The sequence below is a fragment of the Sparus aurata genome, chromosome 12 (assembly GCF_900880675.1).
Source record: "Sparus aurata chromosome 12, fSpaAur1.1, whole genome shotgun sequence".
Taxonomy (NCBI): domain Eukaryota; kingdom Metazoa; phylum Chordata; class Actinopteri; order Spariformes; family Sparidae; genus Sparus; species Sparus aurata.
Window position 1 is genome coordinate 19,717,883 of NC_044198.1, and position 15,545 is coordinate 19,733,427.

The 15,545-nt window shown below is 43.3% G+C and overlaps 1 protein-coding gene across 5 annotated transcripts in view; it reads left to right on the top strand.

Moving 5' to 3' along the window:
- The first annotated feature begins 5,444 nt into the window (after window positions 1–5,444).
- garnl3 (GTPase activating Rap/RanGAP domain like 3) overlaps window positions 5,445–15,545 on the top strand; it is a 77,473-nt gene continuing 67,372 nt past the window's right edge. For 3 of the 5 annotated variants that reach the window (XM_030435239.1, XM_030435243.1, XM_030435241.1), the window contains exon 1: window positions 5,446–6,037. In XM_030435239.1, the coding sequence (XP_030291099.1) occupies window positions 5,940–6,037 (98 nt within the window). In that variant the 5' untranslated portion in view covers window positions 5,446–5,939. Of the gene's footprint in view, window positions 6,038–15,545 lie in introns of all 5 variants that reach the window. The other 2 variants (XM_030435244.1, XM_030435240.1) reach the window with 2 other exon arrangements.

Genomic DNA, 15,545 nt, shown 5'->3' on the forward strand with positions numbered 1-15,545 from the left:
AGTAAACACCACTTCTCTGGGTTTGAACACTGTCGGAGACATTTGGGATAATGTCAGTGCACAACTCAACAAAATATGTAACAAAGGTCTAGTCGTTATTTTAATTCTTGCGCATTACTTCTGATCTCTTTATTGTAAGATCCCTCCAAATGAATCACTGTGTTAAATTAAAATGTAATTCTGAACTGCTCATAAGGTGTGTCCGCAAAAAAGGCTTAAATCTGTGATGAGGGGTTACGAGTGCTTATTTGATTCCATTTAATGGGTCACAAGTCAAAAATGGTTTGGAACCACTGCTTTAAGTCGCAATCACGTCTTTCGGTTCAGGTTTCAGAAAGTGTTTGAAACCATTTCAGTATGACTCAGAGCTAAATAATAGCTTCTTTCTCTGTGTAAATATTGAAATCATGGTTTCTGCAGTGGCATTTGGCACTCCATCTCTGTACACTGCTGCCCATCGGGCCTCCTCAGGGGATGACAGGTTGCTGACACTGCCCTCAACAGCAGCCACCAACACCCCCCCTGAATAACCCTATGATCCAGAGAGATGTGCCAATGTTGGCATCATTTTGCGTAATGTCACCATGCTGTATATGAGATTTGGGTTGCTGTTGTCTGCTGGCATCGGACCCGGTGTCATTGATAGACTCACCTCGGCTGTGATTTGGCAACATCGCGTGGCCCTGCCCTCCTCTTTGCTCTTTCTTTATTGCTCAGGTCAGCAAGACACCGATGAATCAGTCCTTTCACAGGCAACGGAGACGCCAGGAAGCGAGGAGATATAGAGGAGGCTCCGTATTCATGTTGCCAGGTTGTACTTTTCTCTCCCTATCACCAACACTATCTCCATTCTGCAGCAGGTTGGAGGGGATTGGTTATGTGCAATTATTTCTTCGGACTTCGCAAACTTAGTTCATGGTGTGCTGACAGTGCAACAAAACCCTTTTGTTCAGCCAAACACTTCAGACAAAATGGGAACCTTTTTCAGAAATACAAAAGCGTCCTGCAGCAACAGACCTAGTCATAGCACGATGGGGTTGTTGAGGACTATATAAGCTTAATTTTTTCTTCCTTTTTGCATCCTTTAGAGCCTGTGCCAGCAAAAGGTGAACAAGTGCTTTCTACATTCAGCTTCTAAGCTTACAGTTGGTGTATAACCTCACTGAAATCACATGGGTTGCTTCTGTCTTAAGTATGAGTGTGTTGCCTCTAGTCCTGTCCTCTTCCCATCATTGACCCTAACTGCCACCTCGTGACTAGCGGAAGCTTCAAAGTGAATTACACTCTGCTTCTGTCTGGATGAAATGACCTTAGAAGGCACATATGGAGGTCATCGGTCAGTCTGGTTATTGAGGCTGAGCCATAATCAGAGCAGGAAGCTGGCAACAGCTCATACGCAACACTTCCCATGACACATGCATGTTTGAAATGGCATCTGGTCAGCACTGTGTTTGTAAAGGTCCTGATGACTTTGGGCTGGGCTGCTGTGTTGCACAATATTAGCTCAAGTATCTCTAAAAACTCACTTAGTTTAACGTGTATCAAGAGAGTGATATCATACATAAACACATAAATGAGCCCAGTTCATTAAATCTTCTCTCAACAACCACATGACATTTTAGTCTTACATTTAACAGTTCTCCAGACAAAAGGCTCCAGCTTACAATTTTATACATATATTCTCAACATACATATACAACAATCCAAGCACACTTCAAACCTACAACCTAAAACCTGTAGAACTATTTATCATAACTTTTTTTCCCCTGAAGGTTCAAAGGGGCAGAGTGTACATAATCATTTTCCCTGAGTGGTGCTGGAGGTCGCGGACCTTCAGTGTCCTCCACTCTCGTTCTGTAAATACAAGAAAGAGCTGCGCACACATTGCGTAACCTCACTGCCTCACATGCCCCACAGCAGCTTATTTGACTCCAAGACTTACGGTACTCATTTGGAAAACACGTCATTTTTTTATGTCAGTGGTAAACATAATCATTGTACTTGTTCGTGGCAGGCAGGGAAATCTCTGAAAGTGTTGGTTACAGCAAATACTGTCTCTCAAAGTCTCTAGTCAAAAGTGAAACTTTCACCAGTGTGGTGAATGTGCCGCTGCTGCACGGTGAGATTGCTGAAGACGCGTTAGTGCGAGGGCAGCTATTTCAAGGCGTCTCTAACCAGAGCGAGATGTGGTAAGATGGTAAGAAGAAGCAGCACTGTTGAATCACAGTGAGTCAGAAGGTTTTGAGCAACAGAACTGAAGTCTTTCCAATCACACAAACATGGCCGGGTCCTTTCTTTGAATGCAGCTGTGAGTCATGTTGAGAGAATTCCTCATCTAAACAGTGGGCAGACATAGACAGTGTGTGTGTGTGTGTGTGTGTGTGTGTGTGTGTGTGTGTGTGTGTGTGTGTGTGTGTGCGTATTTGAACATATGTGGGAGTAATCAGCCTTCTTTTACCTCTACTGGATGGAAGAAGGTGAAACATCAACCAACAGCCTACAGACAACAACCACAGGAGTATTCATCGATCACAGTAGGGAACTACAGAGATGATCTATATATTTTCCTCATGAGTTATTATTGAATCCGAGTGCAGATCCTCATCTTCTCTCCTGTCCACAGTCCATGAGTGATGGTGGCTGAAAATGCATTTCAGGAGCTGTGCACTGAGGTTGGAAATGGAACATATCTTGTTTTGTAGGTGCATTCCTTCCTTCCTGTGGCTGCTCCACAATAAAAGCCACTCAAATTTCACCATTTCACCAGCTTTTGGCTATTACATTTTCAAGTCCTGCACTCATGCGCTTCATTTCCTCCCTTTGTCTGTTTTACCGCCTTTTCTGCTCCTCGCCTGTGTCCTGTTAGTAATCACCCACTGTCTATTTAGGCCCTGGTCTTCTCCTCAGTTGTGTGTTTCTGGCTTTTTGTTCCTGATTCCTCACGTTATTCCTGGTTTGTACTGTGCCTTTTGATTTGTGCATTGTTTTTGATTGGTACTTTGCTTTTTTGGTTGTACTTTGTTTAACTTTTGGGTTTGGTCGTGGTATTGGCTTCCTGTTTAACATCAACATCATCTAGCCACCCCAGTTTGAGTTCAGCTCGTGATCAGTCATGGATGACGCATGCTCCCTCGACTTGCATGAACGCGACTCAGCAAGCTGAAACAAAAATCACTTTAGCTTTAAAGTACATGCCACTCTAAGTATTCTTATTCAAAAGTCTGCAGTATTCTGAAAGTATTAACTGTTTTTTTTAAATTCACTCGTCCACACACTTTAAAACATATCTGGGATTCCTCTGCTTACCTCCAGAGGGAGCTCATGTAGAAAGAAATGCTAATCATACAGTAAATAGTGTCAAAAAATCTTAAGGATTATAAAAATAAAGCTACCGATTTTAGATACTATATAAATATAAATAATTCTGATATTAATTAAATGTGTCAATGCCGTGTTTAGCCACAGTGGCTGCTGCTCAGCAAAGGTAGGCTGAAGCAAGACGACAGGGTTTTTCGAAACATTCCTCTGACGAGGCTACATAATATCTGACTTACCCAATGTACACTGTTGTATATAAAGCCTGTCATCGGGCGCTTATTCCCAAGATTCATTCTAATCTCTGCATGCACTGATTTCAAAATCCCTATTGTGACAAACAACAGCAACAACCTCCAGGCTACATGCTAAAATTGGGACAGTACCCCACCAATAAACTGTTTGCTAATGGCACAAGCAGGAGCGACACGGACAACTTAACACACATTATGTACTCTATGCATTACGTTTTCGGTCCGGTTTTCCTTCACAAATGCTTTATGCTTATATTTCATACTGATCTGTTGTCAAGATATTCTGTTATAATGAGACAACCTGAGACAGTTAGGGAGGTAATCTGGCGGGGTTTCTCTCTGTGCAGCCTGTTAGACCTCATGTGAACCGGCCCATACTTTCCCAGCCTCTCTCTGCGTGCACCATGAATCACCCCCTCGACATCCCACCCTAATGAAGCGCAGGATGCTCCACCAACCCACACCGTTATATTTTTAGACCTAATCAACTAATCCATAACACCCACAGCAGGGTGCGCTCGCAGCTGAGTGTTATTTTAGCAGAGTAAACTTTGCTTTGGTGGAGCACACTTAGAGCTGCGATGCCCTGTTGAAATATTAATCGCACTTGACCTGACTGAGCTGTCTCTAGCACTCTCCGTGGGTCTCCAGCCACATATTTAGAGTGTTGGAGTATTTACTGTAAGATCAGTAACCACTACAGTCTGCAAATGTTGTGTTGTTCTCTCTTTATTTCAATGTATTTCAAAAGACTTGCTGGTTAGCTACTCATAATTTTGACGGTCCAATAAAAAAAGGCCTTCTGTTGTCAGTCACCATGGAAATACAAGACATTATTTATAACTGTTTTCCTTTCTGGGTGGATCATTTAAGGACAAGCTCACGGAAAAATGAAAATACTGCCATTATTTACTCACCCAATGCAGATGGAAAGGTGGACGGTAAATCCCAGGGATGCCAAATTGATTTGAAAAGACGTTATTTACACCCCCAACGGCTTTAAAAAGTGTGTAAACAACGTCTTTTCAAATCAATTTCGAATCTCGGTGCTTCCAGACTTAGGCTGGACGAGCTGTAAGGAGCCATTGTGTTGTGTTATCTACTTCAGTTACTGAGAGTGCCGTTTTTGTCGTGAGCCACAAATGTTTTGTGGACCACAAAAACCTGAACCACACCTCCATCAGCACGAGGGTGAGAGGATAATGTCTAAATTCTCAGAGTGACCTCAAATCCTCCACAGGGCTCAACACCGAGGTCACCCAAAACCTCCAGACTGAAATACTGCTGAGGTGTTTTCTTCCACTGAATCCATATAATACATTATATTATATGACGGCAAGAAGGAAGACATTATCAAAGCTAGAAGTGAAGGAGAACAAACAACAGTGTTCTCTTTAATTCTAGCACTGATGATAGCAGCTGTGGCTCAGGGGTAGATCCAGCGTCTTGCTATCAGAGGGTCACCGGTTCAATTCCCCTGTTCTGCATATCAAAATGTCCTTGGGGAAGCTAGTGAATCCCAAACTGCTCCTGATGTGCTGGTCGGCACCTTGCATGGCAGCCACCGCCATCAGTATATGCATGAATTACTGTGAGTCGCTTTGGACAAAAGGGTCTGATAAATGCCCTAAAATGTAAAAAATATCAGCATCAGTTCTGTTTTCTACTGCAGGCTAGAAACACAGACAATAAAGTCAACTCTCACTCTGTCAGTCCTCCTTTCACACGCTGTAAACACACACACACACACACACACTAACACTTACTGATAGTGTCACCACCAACGTTTCTCCCTCCCTCCCTCTCTGTGTGTGTCTCTCTCTCACTCGCTCTCGGTGTGTGTGTGTGTGTGTGTGTGTGTGTGTGTGTCTCTCTCTCTCTCTCTCTCTCCATCAGGTTCATGAAGTCACTGCCTCTCAGCCACTCAGTGCCGGGCTGAAGCTGAAGGAGCGCTGTGGGCTCCACAGTTGAGGATCTCTGGAGCCGGGCAGACTCCTCAGCACTCAGTCCGCTCAGGTTGTACATCTGCAGCAGCTCCCGCTACTACAGCCCGCATGGAGACACCACCGACCCCGGACATCATGCACGTCTGACAGCCTCCACACACCGCGTTTTTCGTGTAGCCTGACCCGGTGGGAGAAAAGTCTCACTCACAGCTCACTTTGATTGCTCCGCTGAGGTGGACCGAGCGTCCAAAAGGATTTTTTTTTTTCTTTCCCTCCTCCTCTTCCACCTCTCCTCCTGGTTCTCTCTCTCCTTCCGCCTCTCGCAGTCCGCTGCTCTTGTTTTTTTGACTTTTCTTTCTTTTTCTTTTTTTTTTTTTTAAACCACCCTTGGAAAGGAAGCCGTTTCCCTGAACGCCCAGCACCCATGAATTCAGATAAAAATGTGTACCTCGGCAGAGACAAAGGCATCATGCGGAAGAGAGCGCTGCTCCTTCGGAAAGGTTGCAGCTTCGAGATTACCAGGTAGGTCCAACATTTTTGATTGTCTGGGACAGGAGGGCGAGACTATCCCACAGAACACTGCAGCCTCCCCGCATGCGAGTGGCACTTCCACACAAGCCCCCACAGTGAGTTTGTGATGCGTGTCTTTCACCTTGTGGATCGGTGGTTTAGCCAGGATTTGCCGTGTGCGTGTGCGCGCGGTGATGAGGAGCGGAGGGATGCCCCCCCAAAAACATTTTGTACCCAAAAATAAAAAGAAGAGTGCAGCCTGAAAACCAGGTCTGATTTTCAGACAGAAAAATCACACCCTGATGTCTTTTTGTTCATCTCGTCGCATCTGATCCAAACACCGTGCGTTCACATGTCCTCTCGGACTGTGTGTGTGTGTGTGTGTGTGTGTGGCGGGGGGAGCGTTACGCACGGATTCATTTCGTCTGCACCTGACTCTGCGACGGTGACAGAGCTGCTTAGTGGCAGGACGCCGTCGATCGTCATCTCATAGGCAAAATTAGGTATTGATTGGGCATCCCAGCCACCACAGTGCCCCAATTCTGTCCAATCACGCTGCTGTGGGTGGGGGGGTGGGGAGGTTGAGAATATGCAGGTTTCCATCCCAACCCAACCCAATTAACAAATAAATAAATAAAAAATACTTTACATGAGATGATTTCAGGGATCACATCACCTGTTGTAGGTTACACCTGTGAGTTCACTCTCATCCTCATGCGACAGACACATGAAAGCAGGGGGTGCTGACAGCTAGACCACATAATGGGCGGTTGATATGACTTCTCAGTGTGGTACAACTGGTTCCTGGCAAACCTCCTGGAGCTTTTCGCAGATATTTGGCCTCTGCGGGCAGCTCCAACAGGATGGCACCGGCTGTGTGCCACCGAGCTGTTTGGATGTCTTTCCTCTCTGTGTGGTCCGTGCTCCAAGTCATTCATCAGAGGCTTGTAAGCTGTTTGGACCAGTGAATAGCTGGTATTATTTGGAGAATTTCACTTTTACTGGTGACACACCAGTTCCTTCCTCTTTGCATAACACCTCAGTGTACACAAGACTTCCTAGGTGGGGACTGTTTGACAAGAGGTTGTGGTAGCAAGTTTGTCAGAACACAATAGCACACAATGGATTCAGTAAGCTGGGAGGTGTTCTCATCAGGGCTGCAACAGATGATTATTTCCATTAACCATTAAAACAGCAATTATTTTCAATATATTATCAGAGCAGTGCCCATTCAAAACATGCTGTTCACCACAGATTATCTGGTAACTTGAGGGGTTACAGATCCAGTCTGAAGCCTCCTGAACTGCTCACAGACTCATCAGGGCTGTTCCAATAATATCAAACAGGTTAGATATATATGTTTTAAAATGTGGATTAATATGTCTGTATTGTCACAACATCCAATGAGAGAGGCATCCTGGAGCAGCTGAGGGTGTTGCCAAGCAGCGGTAAACAATGCAGCCCTTGAGGCTAACATTAGCTAGCACACTACTGTCGACAGAAACCTGAAAACACACCTTCTTGCAGAAGAATAGAAAGCCTGCTTCTCCACACTAATCCAGACACTCCAGAATCTGCTTTTGTATTTTTATCGGACAGCAGCAAGTTGCTGCAGACCCGCTAATCTCCATTTTGCTTTCTAGTCCTTGAAGCTTATGTAAGATAGAAAAGTAATTTTGACAGAAACATAAAATCTTACCTTCTGTAAAAGGGGCTGGTCTCATATGCTTATAAACTGGTCTTGCTGGTGACCAGTCACCAGCAAGACCAGCATATGTTGTGTTTTGGTGCTGGTCTATGCTGTTTTTCTCCAGCAGGGTGTTGTTTACATTTGCCTCCCGATCAAATGAGGGAGATCATGTGTCAAAATTGCACCAAATTTGATACTGCGCTTCCTTGGGTCCTCAGCAACACACTTGCCAAGTGTGAAGTAGATCAGATGAACAGTTCTTGAGGTATGCAGATCACATACTGACAGACAGTCAGAAATTCCTTGCTTTATATTTAGATGGCCTAACAATACAAACTACATGTGTCAGGTTTAGCTTGTATACAAGGTACAAGGTGAAAATAACCCACTGAGTTCTAATTTGGGTAAAAAAAATGTCCAATTGATTATTTTAGATTACAGAGCAACATCAATAAATGTATTATTTGGAGTCCGGACTCTCCAAATCTTCTGTTCACTACAATGAAAGAAAATCTCCCATCTGATAACTTGAAACCATCAAACTGTTTGGCGTTTCTTTCCATCAGCCAATCGATTAATCGACTAATCCTTGGAGCCTCACTTCTTATCATCTTGATTAAATCATCTGTAGATTCTTGTGCCGGTCACATCGCCCTCCCTCCTCCCACCTCCACGATAATTTCCTGCTATTTCAGACGAGCTGCGGAGGTGTGCAGAAGTGCATATTTACTTCTGAATCTTCATTTCATTTCTCCTTCAGCTGATGACTCTCAGTATTTGTGTGTGTGATGGTGAGACTTGTGTGTCTGGAGATGCCTCCAGCATCCAGCCTGCCAGGTCCCACTTTTCCCAAATAGAGGCATGTACTGTATTCAGGGTGAATGCGGGGGCGAGATTTGGCCGGTTTTGTGCCAAGCACTTACTTTCAAATTACACATCCCTTCTAATTAGCTTGATTTATCCTGTGTAGTGAGGGAGCTCATTCCCTCTCAGTGTGCCGTGGAGTCCCACTGTAAGGCTTCCTGGCAGACTGTCTCTCAGACACTTGCAGTTTAACAGACAATCAATCAGAGACGGGCCTGAAGTGCTACTGCATAGGGAAATAGATTCTCCACTGTACTGAGGGGATTTGAAGACACTCAAGTAAGGGGCTGCTGAGAAGAAGTCTGTGTATAATTCATTGTACTGCAGAGACGTGTGGCCAAACAGATCCGACACATGTGGACAGCTTCATGAGGACACACACAGTATTTTAAGAACCTGCTTTCACATGAATAACATGCTCGAGCCCATACACACACACAGGCTGAAGTGTTTCCATATGTTTGCCTGTGGAAGTATGTCATGAGGTAGTTTTTATCTCGGCATCGATCTGCCCTCTTTTTCTTCCTCCACGCTACATAGTGAGGCAGTGGTGGAGAAAAAAACTCAGATCCTTAACTTGAGGAAAAGTCCCAATAACATGTTAAAGTCCTTCATTCAGGTATAATCACCAAAATATACCATCTCGGATTAAAGCACTTATTCTGCAGCTAAATGGCTGCTGTCACTGATATATTATTTATATGCCGTTATTAGATCGCCCTTAGGATTGCAGCATTTTACTGTTGTAGCTGGCGGAGGTGAAGCTAGTCTTAACTACTTCTAATATACAGTAGCTATTGTAGACGTAGTTCCAAACATCGATGTCGACCCCCTCCAAAGGGTCCCAAGATAAATCTGAGGGGTTCTGAGATGATTAATGTCGTTGGAAATTATAACAAAAAAAAAGTTCTGGGGCAAACGTTTTTATTAGTTTTGCCTGACAATACTTTCTTGGTGAAATGTTGGGTAATTTGACCTCTTTGGGCCTCCATTTATTAGTGAAACTCTTTGAGAAGTTAAAAGGGTAAGATAGTAAGTAAATGTACTTTGGTACTTTCGACCACTGGTGTGAGAGACATGTAAAAAAAAAAGTGTGTATGTAAAAAAACCCTCTACAACTAAAAATGATGTAGAATTACCAATTGCCGATGAAATGCATTCATTTAAAATGTTGAAACTTTGGCTCTGATGCAGCATCCTTCGTCTGTCTGTAGTCAGCACTGTGTAGTTTCATTCAATGTCCCACCCACAACACTGTCTGATTGGTTACACATCACAAACAATAGCAACACTGAAGAGTCTGCAAGGTAACTCAAGTTATCAAATGAATTAAGTGGAGAAGCAGAGATATAGTAGCAGAAAATGGAAATAGTCAGTTTTGTTAAGTACATCAAAATTGTATTAAACAATACTTGAGTATATAGTAGAAAGTTACATTACATCATCGTTTTTAAGACATTTTGACACTGAGTTTTTTATTTTTTACCGTATATGTAGATCTGTTATGAGTCCACATCGGCCCTGAGAAAAACCCACATTACTCCATCCCTTGTGTAAAGTTGTCATGATCTGTTCTAATCCCCTGATGGTAATCTGCTTTGGGACAAACACATCACATCACTTTATTATTTCTGACTGTGTTTTGGACGCTGCTTCATGGTGACTAAGCCTTATCCAACAAAGTCAGCGGACTGCCAGTTGGCACGTATCCTCACTGACAGCAGGTAGCCGCAGAGTTGCAGGTGAAAGCAGAAAAGTTGAGCTCACTTCTGCAACCAGTTTTTTGGCTGTTGTTCTCTTCTACGGTGGTTGACGGTTGGTTCATGATCTGTAACTTGAGAGTATGCACATACACAATTGTGTGTGTGTGTGTGTGTCCACATTTGTCAGAAGAGAATGCCATCAATTTTACACATCAAAGTCTGTTAACAGGTCTTAGGAGGTGTTGATGCATTAGTGAAAAATATGTTGAATAAAGCCTTTTGCCTGATAAATTGCCGTGATGATAAATTTATGACTACAAGTCTGAAACTGAAAAAATCTGGAACCTAACCTCTGTAACTCTGTATGTCCACCACGAGTGTTATAGGACTGCTAAATGAGTGGATTACTCTTTTTAAGAAATTTGAGCTTATCATGCTGCCGCACAAGCAAGCACACACACACAACTTTTTTCAAGTTCTTTGCCCCGAGTCTTGAGCTTTGGAAACAGAAAGAGAGTCTGGATGTTGTCCAGGAAAAACAAATCCTCACCTATTAATGTCTTTTCCATTCATTTTCATAACAACAGCGGCAACAATTGAGGCTGTTAACTCTGCCTGTCTCTGAACTCTCTTCCTCACTTCCAGTCAACGTTGGCTGGTTGTGTGTAAACGAGATTAGGCTACAAGGTGACGCGTGGAGGAGCCAAGAAATCACTGGCTCGGCTCTGATCATGAACTGGCATCAGAAAGATGGACTTCATTCTGAGTGAAGAAATAATGTTTTTATTGCCATTTGCACAATCAGATATGAAATATGAGTCTTTGGTCTGAGGAGGCCCCGTCGTGATGTCCATTATATTTTGAGAAGTACTAGAACAGCCCCCCTGATGGAAACACTGTTGGTGTTGATTGGACGAAAATGAATGAGTGAAGATCTGGATATGATGAGCTGGAGGAAAATGGTGTGAAGGAGGGGAACAACTATTTTGTTCTAAAAACTCAGTAGCTAATGTTGAGTTCGGCCACTTCCTTGCTAACATTAGCATTTGATTACATCCCGCACGTTTCACTTTCAGGCTTAAATAAATGTGTGCTGATGTGTGCCGATATTTTAGAATTAATTTACGAATGAATGAATGCTAACGACAGACGGAACAACATAAGTGGTAACCCATTAGCTTCCTTTAGCCAACAACTAATATTAGCATTCAACCACTTCCTAGCTAACTTTACTGTTTGATTACATCCAATACGTTTCATTTCCAGACTTAAATAAAGAGGTCCAATAGTTGTGTTGATATTTTGAAATAAAGTTCTTATTGTATCATGTAACATAATCAAACAGTTATGTTAGTGAGGAAGTGTTTGAGTGCTAACGTTAACTGTTGCCTAACAGAGGCTAATGGTTAACAGCTAATGACAATGGCAAATGAAAATCGCTGTCTTTGTTAACATTTGAAATTTCATCAAGCATGGAAAGGAAACACAGTGGAACTAATTACACCTTTATATTAGCTAAAAAGTGGTTGAATTCTATTTTTAGCTGTTGTCTAACGGACGCTAATGGCATTTATGAAATATTGTTATACCTAGAAATCCCTCCAGATTTTCACCGTCCATTATCTTAGTTGCTGATCAATCAGGAAGTGGTAAAATAATAACAAGATATCATTAGTCAATAGCTTCCATCAGACAACAGCTAACTGTAGCATTCAAACACTTCCTAGCTAACGTTAGTGTTTGATATTGTTACACAATACGACAGAAACTGAGTGAATTTTATTTAAATAGCACTGGATGTAATCAAGCAGTGGAGGAGGTTGAGTGCTAACCATAGCTGATGGGTTATTAAATATGTTGTTTTGTCTTGAAATTACATTCTCACTAGTGCAACATTTCAGCCTCCAAAAATGAATGTGATTGTAGAGGAAAATGGCCACCGTGTCGCTCTATTAAAATTATGTTCCTGACCTTCATCACTCTAACAAGGTGCCAGAAAAACGAGGGGAAATTATGTGAACCACGAACCAGCAATCATACAAACACTCACCCCTCGAGGAAGTGTGATGAAGCCAGCTTCCACCATTTAGGAAAAGACAGCAGTGTGCTTTCTATGAATTCAGTGCCACCATCAGCAAATTCTGTTGTGGTGGAAACTAACCTCACTGGCTGTCAATCCACAACAGAACATTTGTAGTTCATTTAAGGAAAGGCATGCGCCTGCAGGGAGCCGTTTGAGCACATTACTGGACCGTGAGGGAAGAGAGGCTCATTAATCATCGGGCTAACACGGGGCAATGTGTGATCAGGACATGTTACTATTGTTTAATTTTGTAACGCAGACCTAACAAATACGCTGTGATAAGGAGCCTGTTCACAATGTGGGGAAAGATTAGGTCGGACAGCCCTGGATTAGTTGGCTTTGAAATGTGTGCTGTTCATTAATCAATCCTGCCTCTCCTTTACTTTGTCTCCATTCACTCTCTGGACAAAATAAGCTTCTCATAAAACAGCGATAACTTCACCTTGCAACTGCAGCCACATTAACAGAACAAAAATAGATCCTTGGCGGGCTGCAGCCGCCGAAACTCTCACACGCTTTTACTCACTCGCCCCCTCTCGCACTCCTCATTTCAGAGGTTATTTGGGTGCGCTTGCTTTGAAAATACTACCAGTGTCTTCGTTAACCTCCCTCCCTGCAAAACAAACCCACAATGTTATGTGACTGCCGTTGCCAGGGGGTTTTGCCGTAGCATGCTGCTTGTCAGATTGGCACAAGACTTGGGCCAGATGTTGTTTGAGGTGCATCGTGCTGCGTTCATGTGCTCTGTGAAGGAGCGGGTGAGCAGAGTTGTGCTTATATGTGCCTTTAAGGAGAAAGAAAAAAAAAAGAGAAGGAAACATGTATTAGGGCTTGTCCTCTTGTGGTTTCCTGGTGAAGCTTTTACAGTAGGCTTCAAACGGCATGTGAATGAAGAACATGTGTTGTGAATGTCAGACACGTTTTCTATGTTTTTCAGATGCAGGGACGCACTAACAGCCCGTTCATGTGTAGGACCATATTGATGTGCTCTCTAGCAGGCTCAGTAAAAGTGTCTGTGATGGGTTCAGGGCTGCTGGGGTCTCCCTCTGCGTTACAGTCTGTCATAAAGCACCCGGCGGGGACCTGAATTGATGGGCTTACTGACATTTTTGCTGACTTAAGGCACTCCTCCGCTTTGCATGGTGCGAAGGTTATGTAGCTCTCAGACGCGCATTAGAAGCAGAGCTCACGCACAGATTTTCAAACGAGAGGGAATGAAGACGCAGTTTTGACGGTTTCAGTGTGATTTCTGTAAGACGCAGGGCTGCAACTCATCATTATTTTTATTCTGTCAATCAAGTTTGTCACGATTTATCATTAGGTCCACAAGTCCTTCACACTAAATGACAAAGTATGTTGTCGTTAAAGGGTAACTCCACCAATTTTACACATTAAAGTGTGCTTACAGGTTTTGGGGAGTATCACTATACTGTACATATAAGCATAAAGAGGAAGCTGCATGTAAGCTGATAAGTTGCCTCCAGTGATGTCACTCTTTGTGTGTTGCATATTGGGTGATGTAGGTTTTGCAAAAGCAGTCCACTGGTCTAGCATTGCACTAAACTTCAGTCAAAATCGATACAGCAAAACCAGAGATTTCACCCTTTCAAAACCTGGTGCCTACTGTACATTACCCACAATGCCATGCTGTTTGGGCCTATAGGTTAGGGAAGCAAGCTTGTGAACAGAGTTTTGCCAGTAAAAGTGAAAGGCAGTGCTTGCCCTTCCCTCATTACCACCGCTGAGGTACAAGGTCCATGAGCTTAACCCCAACTGCTCAGCAGCAGGCAGATCAAACTGTGGCTGAACTGAGCAGCTTCCATGTGTAACTGTGTGAATGTCATCACAGCGTTCCTGAAAAGAGAGCAGCGCTTTCAGTGAAAGCTCCCTTGATAAATAAAGGTAAAAAAAAAACCCTGTTAGTTTGGAGCTCATCGATCCACCCCTCCTCCATCTGTGCACTTGTCATTCTATCACACCATCACTTGACATCTCCATTTGCTCCTGACAGACAGGCGTTATAATTACTGATAAGGGAACATTTTGAAAATTGTCCATGCTGGTGTTAGGGTTAAGAGGACGCTCACTGTTCGATAATAGCAATAAAACGTCCATCTCAGAATCACTGTGACATTTTCAAATGGCTTGTTTTGGCAAACCGACAGTCCAAAAACCAAAGATATCTGGTTTGTCATAAAAGAGAAAGGGAGGAAACAAGGACATATTCACAGTGAGTATACTTAAAATAGCACTCAATCCATTAAGGCATATCACTGTTACAACACTGTAAACCCAGAAAAACCAACCCAACAGAACCAAAGATATCATCTTTTTTATTCGGAACATTTATCTTCCTTGTTAAAACATTTCCACTGCGTCACATTCAGTTCATTCAACCCAATCCCCAGAATAAATGTTGGCAGACAGTGTTTCTGCAAACCATGGATGTGTTGAAACAACGCTGTGACAACACTGCACTTCTGCTCTGGCTCGGTTCAGGCCTGGTTAGTGTAAGGAAAGGATCGTGTGTTGGCTTAAAATACCTGCTCCGGCCGACACAAACACAGCTGGAGATGTCTCCAGATGAAGGTGTCCTGAAAGATACCCGGTGGTTTCGCAAATGTTGAAACACAGGCTTGAACTGTGGTCCCTGGCTTGGCAACCCTCTCGCCTGTGACTCCACCTGCTAGCCTGAAGCGGAGATGAGGAGGAAGCTGCAGGACAAACACGGCATTAGATTTTTTTTATTTTTAAACGTATCAGCCCCACAGACACTGACTCAAGCCGCATCAACTTGTTTTCACATATGCACGAGTGCTCGCCAAGCCGTGTAAACTGACTTTGTTGTGTAAAAATCAGTGCATGAGTAATCCATTATTTAACAAAAAGGAGATGATGGCGCTTCTCAGAATTATGACACACTGTTGTTGCAATGAATCCCTTGTCGGGTTTCCAAAGAAGGTTTTAGCTGAGAAATTGAAATAGTGTGTCAGGCTGGTCGTGCTCTGCTCAGCCGCTCAGTATGTCCCTCAGTGAGGTCTGATAAACACTGGACTGTAATCACTCCCATATGTGGCTGCATAGCTCGACACAACCCGGCACAGTTCAGCCATGCGCACAATGCAAGCGCACCGGGCTCATTTAGAACAGAAAAATAGATTCACATTACTGGAAGGAAAA